General features: G+C 31.6%; 1 protein-coding gene across 1 annotated transcript; it reads right to left on the bottom strand.

The window, feature by feature from the left end:
* Positions 1–107: 107 nt before the first annotated feature.
* Positions 108–12,616, bottom strand: LOC108689389 (sialin). Its single transcript, XM_018196141.1, has 8 exons — positions 12,105–12,616; positions 3,575–3,873; positions 2,855–3,100; positions 2,544–2,628; positions 2,131–2,348; positions 1,765–1,914; positions 1,479–1,611; positions 108–634 (listed from the first exon to the last, which is right to left on the bottom strand). Exons 1-8 carry the CDS (start codon positions 12,127–12,129, stop codon positions 192–194), a joined length of 1,599 nt encoding a protein of 532 aa, XP_018051630.1. The 5' UTR covers positions 12,130–12,616; the 3' UTR covers positions 108–191.
* Between the last annotated feature and the right edge of the window lie 338 nt (positions 12,617–12,954).

Raw genomic sequence — 12,954 nt, 5'->3', positions numbered from 1 at the left:
CGACATGGAATGTGTTAAAAGACAAAAATTTATTATGAACTATTGTCAAGTCAAGAGACTAAAATCCGATCCTAAAATCCGAACGTAATAAAAAAAATACTGTCCCGTTTGGAATATATTGTGTTGCAACCTTCATCGCTACGTTTGATTTGCGATCGTTTCAGAGTCTAAACTCGTTCTCGTTCAAAACGCTACGAAACCGTATTGGTTTTGAGAGGAACCGATTCCGGAATGCCATCTTCTATGGTGATACTGTTTTTCTTCATGTGAGTGCCGGTCGGATTGTTCCAATTCTGTAACTCGCCAGTGCCAAAAATAGCGAATATCACTGCACCGCAAAAATAAATGGCTGCTAGAATCCAGAAAATGATGGCCCACTGCGTGTAGGTCTGATTATGGTACGTGATGTTACCGACCATAAAGGTACTAAGGAAACCGCCTATCGAGCTGAAGGTGTTGGCGATGCCGAATATGGTTCCGGAGAAATTAGGTGCGATATCGAGACCATTCCCGAGGTAACCGGCTGTCACAGCACCGTTTATTGTCAGAGCAATGGTAAATACAATAACTGATGCCGTACGATCGCAACCATAGTATGCTTGAATCATCATGAGGATGCTGGGTACTAATAGAGCTAAAAATCAAAGTTTTTTTTCATTAGCCGAAAATAAAATTTTTTTAGTCTAATTATAACAATCAATACTTTGATTGTTATTTTAATCATCTATAATTAATGCTATTGAATTTTTTTCAAACGCTTGTTAAAAAAATAAATGTCATCTAATATAAAAATTTTAATGATATAGCTATCCAAGCAAGGTAATGTTTTAAATCTGTTATTAATGTTAAAAATGTCATTTAACGTCGTCTTGTTACTTGGATACAACCTTGTAATAAGCAAACAAGCTGAAGATAAATAACGTTAGTTTGTTGGGAATATAAAATAAAATGTGCGCTATAACATATTATCCACGAAGAAAGTCTTATTTAATTATTATATATTTGAATAAAAATTCTACTGTAGCCTGTACAAATATACTGTGATAAGATATATCTACATGGAAAGAATAATTTTACTGAAGTATGTAAAAATTTAAATAAATATAGATCTGAAAATAATTTGGATAATCAAAATAATTATGTAAGGAACTCATGCATGATGAACGATATTGCAAAAAGTTTTGACTATCAACCAATTTAAAAGAGTTTTATATAATTATTCTGATAATGAAATTATTTTTGGGTCTATATCTATGCTAAATTTTTAAGAACTTTAGTAAAATCATTCTTTTTGCACATAAAAATTTTTGAATGTATAAATTAATTAACACGTTGTTTGCTGAAGAAGTATTAATTTGCATATTTAAAAAGAGAATCTGGTGTCTGATTAGTTAAAAGAATCTGATTTTATCGTCGTAATTATCGTAAAATAAGAAGCAGAAAAAAATTTTGAAATCATTCGTAAACATTTTACTCACCGAATGTCGTGAAAATTTTACGTATTGCCGTCACGGATAATTTATTATTACGGCGCAAATAATCGGCTAAAGTGGACGTTGATAAGGCAAATATATATTTGCCTAAATAGGGTAACGAGGATAACAGGCCGTTCTGTAAATATTATTTTCATTGGTATGTATTTATATTTCATTAGAGAGAGATGTGTGTGTGTGTGTGTGTGTGTGTGTGTGTGTGTGTATAATTAGTGTAAAACAAAGACAACATGAAAAAATTTTATTCATTAATATAATCGACGATATATACCTCTTTAATGTTGAAGTGCAAAATGTACTTCATGTAAGTCGGAAGCTGACTGACAATGGTATGGTAACCATAGACGCTGCATGCATGCGTTATTATAATAGCCCAAACCGGCCCTGAAGTAATAAATGCACGCCATGGTACCGGCAGATGCTGATAAAATATCGCATTAATTAAACATTGATTAAGATCTCACAGAATAAGAAGTAAAACAGAAGGTTTTTCAAACGAGACGAATAAATAAATTTGTCTCAATTTATATCGTTACTTATTTCAGAAAATTAAATAAGATAAAATAAATTAATAATGAAAAAATAAAATAAAATAAAATGGTCTGGGACTAAAATGAACGTTTTGTATTACTACAACCTTGGAGGTGGTGGTCGTTCCAATCGCGCTCTCGATAGCGTGCCGCTCCTCCGCACTAATACGCGGATGTTGTGACGGTGAATCGAATATCAGTAAGAACCATGCCACGCTCCAGATAATCCCGATCACGCCGGTTACATAGAATACCGACTCCCAGCCGAGCGAGGCGATGAGGAATCCGCACATCAACATAGTTAACGCGGCACCAAGCGATGAGGCTGTAAATATATAATGATATAAGTTTATGGCGCGGCAATTGACGCAATCGCGCATTTTCATCGCGATTATAAAACGGCTATGTCTGTTTTGCGTATACGTTTCGTAGTTTCTCAAGAACGAGGGCGATAAACGATTATGGCATGGATTGGCCTCGATTTCGCGATCGCGTGGCGAATTAGATCATGATCATTTACCCATCATGTGAGAGACGAACTTGCTACGCTCCGTCGGTGGAATCCATCGAGCAGTCATTGGCTGGATGGCAGGCCAGGTGGCACCCTGATTTGCGAGACGAATCAATTTTGAGAGATTATCAATAATGATTGCGTGATCGATTTGCAGTCACGTGAAACTCTATCGATGAGCGTAATTAGATTACGTGAAAAAGAAAGATGCTCGATAGATTCAGATTTTCGTTTGTTAGATCGTTTCTCACGAGGCGGAGAGGAGAGATGTGTACATTTATTATAATTAGAATGAATCCTAGATGAAATAAAAGACGTACCATCATAAATCCTAGAATGACCCTCAATGCGACGACTGCGGTGTAACCGAAAGTGGCTGACAGTGGTGTTAATAGAGTGATAAAGCTCGATACCAGCATACTGTAACCGAAAACCCGTTTGGTACCAATTATCTCCGCAAGCCGGCCGCCAGGAAACTCCGTGCAGATGTAACCCCAGAAGAATCCGCCGATGATCATATTCACCTCATATTCGTTCCATGGATATTTAGTCTGGACTCGTTCCTCCTGAAAATGAAAATCGAGGAATTCGTAAAAGTTACGGGTTCGGAGAAAATCGAGCAAAAGAAAATACTCCATAATTATAAGGGGAGGCAAATAAAGAACTAAAAAGATCGTTTAATTCCAATTAAGATGTTTCTTGTCTTGATTAACACGAATTCGAATGAATCTACATAGTTTTGACAATCGATAAAAACAAAACACTTCTTAAGAGTCTGTTTATACAGCACAGAAGCAAAACATTTGCAATATTATTGCAATATCGCTGGAACGTTGCTGCAATGTTGCTGCAATAATATTAGAATGATCTGTGCTGTATGGATAACATTTTTCTGTTTAATTTCAATTAATTGCGATCGTTTAAATTTCGTATTTAAATGAAATCTCATTCACGCGATGTATTCGCCGGTGTATGGCCGGCGATTACTGACGAGGTCATTCGTCGTACAAGTTAGGCACTTTACGTGAGTTTCAACGAACCCGATACCAATGTGGGAACACTGCATGCGTGCTGCCGTTGTTCACCTCGTTGACTCTATTAACATCGTCGTCGATCGCCGGGGTCCTGGTGTCCATCGGGGTGAAGTTGTTCATCATCGTCGACTGGATACCACACTCGTCCGACACCAACGATCCGTTGGAATGTAAATGTTGACCGCTATTATTGCTCGGTATCACCATCGAAACAATCGCTATCGTTAAATTTATACGCAGCATATAGTTTAACATGAAGCCGAGAATCACCATGATATTTAATACCTGACTACATGTCAAGCGATCTGAAAAAAATATTTACAATCATTTATTTTACGATCTGTGACTCGGCTGCGACAACCGATGCATAAATTGATACTTATTAATAGTTGATCTTAATGTTTTTATTTGTTTCTTTTTATTTAAAAAAATATTATAAAATAAGATACTTATTATTTATTAATTATATTATTAATTGTATTATTTATATTTTTAACATGAAATAAAATAAAATATAAGTGTATTGTTTAAATTATATGTATACAAAAGAAAGAAAAAAGTATCTAAAAATCAATTATTTTAGAAGAATTATAGTAATAATCCTTAAAATTATTAGCTCCTAAAATTAATATTTTTTTCAAAAAATATTTATATTACAAAATAATTATATAGAAAAAATGTTACGTTATGTGTCAATATTATAATTTTGTTATGTTTCTACGATTTTTTCTGTAGTTCAATATATTCTCTAAATTATATTTTGTTTTTTAAAAATTTTAAGAAAATTTAATTTTCTAAGCTGTTTTCTGTAATGTAGAAATATTTTAAAACTCATGATGAATTTGTTTGTTGAAATCTAAGAAAAACCGCATCCTTTTCGACTTCCGTCTTATTGCACACGAGTGACGTCAGCCAGTTTTATATTGACATCGTTTTGTCTGATTCCAAGATTTCTTTTATACGATTACTGTTGATAGAGTGTGTGTCGAAAACAGGACGTATATGCGTACTTATATTCTTACTTATAGTCGACTGACGAGCGTCGACTGACGAGCATCTATGTCACATGTTCTAAGTGCTGTAAACAATTTTTACGTAACATTAGCATGCAATACACGCGACTTATACTTATAGCTTTGGTCCATTATCAATCTCAGTGCTATTGTAATATTATACTCAACCACAATTCATCTCGAGATTATAATTGGGATCTTAGGTTTTCCAACATACGAAAATATAATTTTATCACATTGAGTCAGAACAGAAGCGCTACTTCATTTTTGTCATGTCCACGTATTTAAAAAAAATTTAGCAATTATATCACTCGATATAGCAAAGTTTCAGCTTGAAGAATTTGTTTTTTTTTTTAATTATACTACAATAATTTTTAACGGATTTTATAAGTATAAAATCAGAATATACTCTTTTTTATTTCATTTGATAACTCAGTGACAAAAAATCCTATAGAAACGTTTTTTAAAAAATGATTTTGTAGGGAAAACTTTAAGCTTTAGAAAGTCGAAAATTATCACAAGTTTTTTTTTTGGGCATGTGATAGGTTCACAAAGTGAGAAGAACATTTTTCATCTTATCCAATCCATTCATAATTTTCTAAGTATACATATAAAAATTATTAAAGTCATAGAAACATAAAAACATAGTGACCTTTTAAAAGTAGTAATTTTAACCTGTAAAATTTTTTTTAATTTAATTTCGTTTTTTTTTTTTCATTTTTAACGAAGATACAGCTGAATTTTGAATGGCACTATGAAATTTTGTTCCAACCGAATACTTTATTTCGATTATTGAACCCCACATTATCATAAACAGACTGCCGAATTGGAATACAATTACGTTATTAAAAATTATAAAATGTGAATGTTTTTGAATGTGAATTAGATGATATATTAATACATTAATTAAAAGCGCGTCGCGATTGTATCAATTCATGACTCGACCGATTGCATTCGTTTTGCTTTAATAAGTTGTACATAACTGTTAGACTATCTAGTCATGATTTTAACGGTTTCTTCGTTTATTGGCAGATGGCCGAAATTATTTCAAGAATGACATGAATGAGCCAATTATTTTCCCTTTCCTTTCCTCATTCACGCGCACGTCACACAATTTCGCAAATCAGGAAATACGTTGAAGTACGAAAGTTCCAAATTTCGCGAAGCATTACGTCAAACGTCTTCATATACCAAAGAAAGAAGCTTACAGAGAGAAGAAGTGGACGCATTTAATCGCAGAGCACACAAACAGGCGCACCTCGTTCCCGATATTAATAGTCAGCATTAGATCGCTTTGCATCGTTTACGCTTTGCATGCACTGCATGATCGTATTCGCAAAGTCGACTAGTTACTTTGCTTATCATGAATTTGCGTCCGAGGTTATCGTAGAAACATTCGATGCTACACATAATGAATCATGCTTTACAAGTATCAAATTCCAAACGATGTAGAAACTATTGGCAAATTTCCTTGACCTATTTAACATCTATTTTTTTCTGAAATATGAATTGAAACTAAAAGCAATGTGTATATAATTTTCAAATAATTACTAGAAAGAAATAATTTTTGAAAATGAATTAATTGAAAATAAAATGTATTTACTGCGATGTAAGTAAATAGGATAGCTAATAAGATTGTAATCGCAGGCAAATTGATTTCATGTGGACTTTACTTCAGAATTTTATTTTTTTGTCTACGAGAAATAACAGTTTATTTCATATTTATTTCGATTGCGTTAAGTCAACAATACAAACGTCAATTTATTCTATCCTTAATTATTTTCGTCTTTGACGCATTCAGTTGTTACAACAGAAAGGCGCGTGCGGAACAAATAAGTTGTGTCTCGTTGCATAATAGCAATGTATGGTCAATATATGGTAATGTATCTGTTTTCGACGATGAAAGGGAATGATCATCAATATGTATACAATTAGGATTTCCTGGACAGAAAAGGTATATAGTCGCAGCGATGCAATGAAGAGGCGACACGGATAATTTACGAGTTAAACGTTCGTCGACGCGTACCTATGTCAGCCAATGCAAAGTTATGCTTTAAACATCGTATCTGACGTAACCGAAACTGTGAGTATAAGGTCGAATGAAACTGCATGCAGGTGCATTCTTATCGCGAAGAAATAACATTGTTTTTTTTTAGCGATTTCATGCATTAAAATTATTTTTATATTTTTCTTCCGTACTGTACTTTGCGTACAAAAATAACTGAAATTAATAAACTATTTTTATTATTATCACTTAGCTGGCTTCTTAACTAATAAAAAATATTAAAAGACATGCAACAGATATATGTACATATATTTTATATAATAGTAAATAAAGTGTTTCTTTTTCTATATTTAATACGAATATATTTGCTTATATGTTGTTTTATAGTTTCAATCTTTTTAAGACTTAATTGTAATTTTATTTAATAATATAATAAAATTTCGAAATTAACTTTCTAATCAATTTTAATTCTTTTTTTAAGGAAGTTTGATTTGTTACATTACTTATGAAAGATGTTTAATTTTAAGATAGTAAAATGCTTTATTTTTTATCTTCACTGTTTGTAATATGTAAATATTTTAAAATGTTTTAGTTTTTAAACGAGTACGCAAAACACTAAAAAATGTTTAGTTTTGAAAAATGTTTTAAAAAATTTTCAATTTTTTAAAGTACTTATTTGGAAATATTTAAAGATGTTTTTAAAAATGTTTTAGACTGAAAAAGTTAAAAGTTGTTTTACTTCACTGTAAAAATGCAATGTTTAAAATGTTTGAAACATTTTTGCAAAATAAATGTTTATTAATAAAAGATACTTCAATTTTAAATATTTTAGTGTTTTAAATCCAAATACATATAGTGTTTTATTTATTGAAAAACTTTAAAACTAAAACATTTTTAAATGTTTAAAAACTTCCTTTTTGAATGTTTGTAATCAGAAAGAATAAAACATTTAATATTTTAAACTTTTTTTTTGAATCTATATTGTCTCTTTCTACGTCATACAAAGAAACATCAATAATATAATGACAATAATCAAAACCGATTAAAAACGATATATATATTTATATATGTTTACTTGTGACGTATTTATTATATTTTATTTTTATGTTACATGAATCCTTTTTTCACGTTTGCTCTAAATTAGCAAATTACCATTGTAGCATTAACAGTTATTCGACATCGTATTTTTTATTTCAACCTATCACAGAATCTTATCCGCATGAGATTGCCTTGGAGAGGATGGAGAGGATCCCTGTGGATGCAATTTGGACGATTAGAGAGGAGTATCTATTTAAAAGTCCAATCTGACCGATATAATAATGATGTTCGTGAATCGAGAGCTTGCCGCTACGCGTGTCGTGCTAACCACTTAACCGCTATTGCGACTATTACGCTCCCCGATCTGTGGCAATGGGACTTGGTACTTTAAATGCGAGGAATATACATCGTATTTTTAGTATTTAAAATTTGTATCAGTTTGACTTTGAACGTTCGCTGATAAGCAACGCACTAATGTACACTATGCAATTTAGTCCGAGTTGATGTAGTGATGTTAAAGCGAAAAATTTTGATTATCGATCAAACGAAATAAAGATTGATGTACGTAGATGAAGAAGATAAAGAAATCGACCAAGAAGATAAATAAATCGGTAAAGAGAAATCGTCTGAGGTCGATTACAATTTAACATAGTTTAGTCAATTCAGATGCTATCAACTTTAATATCTGTTGCTATTTTAATTCTAATACTATTGTACGTCGGATTATTAAATTGATTAAAGCGACATTAAATATTAATATAACAAGAAATAATATGGTTGATTGAATAATATGGTTGTTTTATTAACTGCACTATTTTATTATAATTACACTCTTTTATAGAGTTTATTTGATCTTTCTTGCGATACGTGAGTGTGAATAGTCATTTCCAATGTATTTTTGTTTGTTGAACATGAATTCGTTGGTCAAATTTAACTGCCATGTCACAATCTTGAAAAAATAGTATCAAAGAAGTTAAAAACGAAGATTTTGAAAATTAAAAAAACGTTTTTGCTATTGTAGCATCAGCAAATTTTTTTCTAAATTTTATTAATGCAAAAGTATTGACTTTTAGCTTTAAAATACATCTTGTTTTATTTTAGTATAAATTTTCGTTTTCTGGATGCAATTTGAATATAGCTCTTTTTTCATATAATACATGAAAAAATTCTATTCTATTTTAATTCTGCTTTATGTGTAATAAAAGTAAGCTTTTGTACTCACTTAATATAATTGGATCATACTAAATCAAAAAACAATATAAAATTGTTAAAATACATTATTGCAGGAAGATTATAATTTTCCAATCATATTGTATTTTATCAATTTCATATTTCTGTCATAAATTTATATAGAACGTGTTAATGTCTGTCAATTATAATACATTATTGCAAACCAGTACTGAGTGCCACTAATTATAATTTTTATGGTGGTTTTTATATTATCAAGCTGGTTTCACTTCAGCGCAGGATTGTGTGTCGACGAACTCGATAACATGATACTAGTTTTTATAACCGGAAAACTTGGTTGTAAGATATAATACAATCGGCACAGAACGAACCTTTACATTCTCGAAAATAAAAGTTCCGAAATCGCATAAGCAACGAGTATATTATTTGAATATGGAATACTTTTATCTTTCCGTTCATATCCATAATATAAAAAAATTAACACACTCAGTAAATTACATATAACGTACTTATTAATAGTAATTTCTTATTTAACAGTATAATTGTTGTATAATACACATGTTATAATTGTATTATTGTGTGGAGTGGAAAATTATAATTAACAGGTGTGCTAGGTACTTGTAACTTCATGTTTGTAGAATGGTGTACGAAATATTGTACGATTTTTTTTTTAATATAAATGATTCATATAATTGCAAACGATACATAAGCCATTCATTCAAATGTGTGTGGAAAATTATCATTAGTAGATATATGCAATGAGATCTTTGTTTCATCTCACGATCTCGTGGAGATGCATTCTCATATTGAAATGCATGACATTTTGTGCGTCATCATTTGTATCGTAGATTAAACACTGTGACCTTCACCCAGAACTCTGTGCACGTTCTCTCGCGAACTATTCATAGCGATTTCGTCGTTTCGTGAAGGACCGAAATATACCTGCATGCTTTTCTTAAAGTCGAGTTTGATGACTTGCAGATTTGAGGGTCAGAAACATTGATTCGAGTCAATGTACGAATAACGATGGTATTATTATCTATCGGATTCGTCGTTACATGCATTCGCGTTTAATTGGTCGAAGATTAGAGGCTGGTGCGTGGCATCGTCGCGTAGACTACAAGCATTGAACTATCAACACACATCGCATTCTGTTATATGCAAATGCCGTCGACGATATACGTATTAACCTCAACAATGTGGAGGTGAGAGTTCGAAGCAAATGATGATAGCGAGTTTTCAACCGCGATAGACTAAATTCATATTTCATGTAAACTTTATTCGGAAAGAAATCATAAATTACATGATCATTTCCTGTATACATATATGCATTAAATATGAGCCGTAATACGCTTTAATATCTTGTGTTCTGTATTTTATATCTTACGTTATTTTATATCTGAAGTATAATACATAATTACAAAAATTAATATTATTTATTTGCATATATGTAGAATTTGCTTTTATTTTTTTTTAATTATTCTTTAAAACTTTTTTTAATTATTCTTTAATTATTTTTTATTGGCCTCAGGTTGATTTATTTAATGCATATTTCACATTCCTACAATCATTAAGACATCAGAAAAATAACATACCTTATATAGTACATGCATGTTTCTTATAATAATATTTTATTATAATTTTAAAATTTATTATTAAAATGGCATCCTATATATAAATATAATATAATTTACATATTATACAGGAAGCTGACGTTTTTATTACTTTAATTCACCGTCAGCTTATCGAATTACGCGCCGGCTTCTTGACGAATCATCATCCCTTCCCGTAATAAAGAATATATTAACGTTTAAGCGGAAGTCGCGTTCGTTGCCGTTCGTCGCGAGACACTCGTAACTCAAATTTGTATGTAATCCGTTCGTTTTCTTTTAAGGAACTTATGTCTGTAGATTTTTTCAGAAACAAAAAATTATTTTTAAAATAATATGATATTAAAATTAAAGTTAAGTGATCTTCTGGCTTTAGAAAAGGATAATATAATGGTCCGATTTATCATTAAATAATTTAATCGATTAATTTATCATCAATTAATTTTGATTGATGTTCGTGGGGATATTGAATTATATTAATTAATTATTTTAAAATTATTAAACTTAATTTTAGTGTTAGGTGTTTGAAATCAGGAAGCTAGATGCGCGCGTACAAATAAAATACGAGATGTGTGAAATAAACACAATCGCCTAAACTAATTATGACTTTTATGTTATATCATCGTGCTAAAAGTGGAAAACTAATAAAACCTATATGGAATCTTTAACTTCTGTGAATTCAAACATTCGATAAATACGATAATGACATTTGTCATGCGTTTAGAATAATATATATTAACCTTGTAACCGTGCAATTTGCTAACCCAATGTATGTAAACTTGTATTTCAGCCCTCTGTAAAATTAGGATTAGATCAAGATAAACATCACAGAAATTGAATCAGCTTTGTTTTAAGACTTACGTTTTCTACTGTGAAGCACTAATTATTCACAAGTGTATGGAAATATATCCCAAAATTTTCGAAAACCGATGCTTGGGACGGGATGGGAAGACGCGGATCGGGTTGGGACGCGATCTCGAAAATTTTGGGATTCCCAAAAATATTAGGATTTCCCGAGAATGTTCGGCTTTCCCGGGAATCTTCGAGATATCTGATACTGTATGGAATCTTTTAATATTGTTTTTCCATCAATATATAATATTAGTAGTATTTCTAGTACTGGATTTTCTCGGAAATATATACAATATTTTTATTTTTTTTTATCTATGATAAAACAGCCTGCTGTATGATTTATAAAACAGAAAATTTTATAAAATGAAACTCAATAACAGAAATAAAAAATCTAAAACTGTGACCATATTCAACAAAACATATATTCTACTTGAATTCCGACATTTTTAGAAAACCCGAACATTCTCAGGAAACCTGAACACTCTCGGGAATTTCAAACATTCTCGAGAATGTCGAAAATTTAAAATCCCAAAAAATATTCCTGTTCCCATCCCGACCCGATCTTACACGCTCCTATAATTATTACGTTTATTTTATTATAAATATTTCAAATAATTATGATGATGTTCAATGATATTTATGATAACGTAATGTTTAACTTCTTCTCATTATATTTATTCTTTATATTTACTTTAAAATATAACTTAAATATAACAGCTATGTTAATATATACATCTTATTTTCATTTATTTTATTAAAATTATTCTTGCTAGTAGAGAACAAATTAATTTTTATTTTTCTAATCTCTTGTCTCAATCATCGCCACTTACCTAGCACACTACGATTGGATGCCATTTCGCCGGTAGATGTTATGATGATTGCAAATGCTCCTCACCGGTCTTCCTTTTTCTTAATTTCAATGCACTTTTTGAAAATCAGTTTCAATTTATCTTTTTTAAATTATGTTTGCACAAGTTGACTTAAGAATTTCTTCCAATTGAATGCAGTTCTTCACGTGTAAATAATCATCATGTCACTCGAACGATACTTGACACAAGAAAAAAACTTCCAACCCCTTTTAAAAATTTTGGAAAAGCTTGCTTTACGAACGCCTTGGACAGCACAACTGCCTTGTTCACTCGATGCGCTTTAACTGTGCTCTGCTCTAAACGCTGCCAAAAATCTCAGCTAAATTGTGGCGCTGGCTGCTCGGAAGACGAAAGGCAAGGAAGAGGCTCGACAATAGCGTCAGCGCCGTCAGCGTTGCGACACCGACGTCTTCCGCGGGCTGCGTTGTTCTCCCGCTTCGTTCCGTCGTACGTTCTTCGATGTCGTAACGAAGGCTGCGTGCGATGAAATGACGAAGTGGTAGAGGGAAAGAGAGAAAGAAAGAGGGGCACGACCATGCACGTCACAAGCGTCCGTAGTTATATACAATGACGTGCTTTGTTCGCCGCGTCGAAGAGAAGATGAATACTCTCTTGCGAATGGAAAGATGTACCCTCTCAAATGGTTTTTCCTACCCTTATGCCTGCTACCCGCTGGGAAGTGAAATTCGAAAGTTCAGATATTAGAATTTAAGGAACCTAAAGGAAACGTTTTTCTTAACAAGAAAAGAAAATATATGATGTTTTGAGAATGAAAAATTAATCTTCGGATGCATAACATGATCCTGTACAT

The sequence above is a fragment of the Atta colombica genome, unplaced genomic scaffold, assembly GCF_001594045.1.
Source record: "Atta colombica isolate Treedump-2 unplaced genomic scaffold, Acol1.0 scaffold27, whole genome shotgun sequence".
NCBI lineage: Eukaryota > Metazoa > Arthropoda > Insecta > Hymenoptera > Formicidae > Atta > Atta colombica.
This window is presented reverse-complemented; position numbering and strand designations above follow the sequence as displayed.

Bases quoted from the DNA above. Each gene is read 5' to 3' on its own strand.
- LOC108689389 (XM_018196141.1), bottom strand. From the start codon at position 12,129: ATGGCATCCAATCGTAGTGTGCTAG. The intron at 3,874-12,104 runs GTAAGTGGCGAT...TATTTTTTTCAG, and splicing joins ATCCAATCGTAGTGTGCTAG to ATCGCTTGACATGTAGTCAG. The intron at 635-1,478 runs GTGAGTAAAATG...TTTGATTTTTAG, and splicing joins TAAAATTTTCACGACATTCG to CTCTATTAGTACCCAGCATC.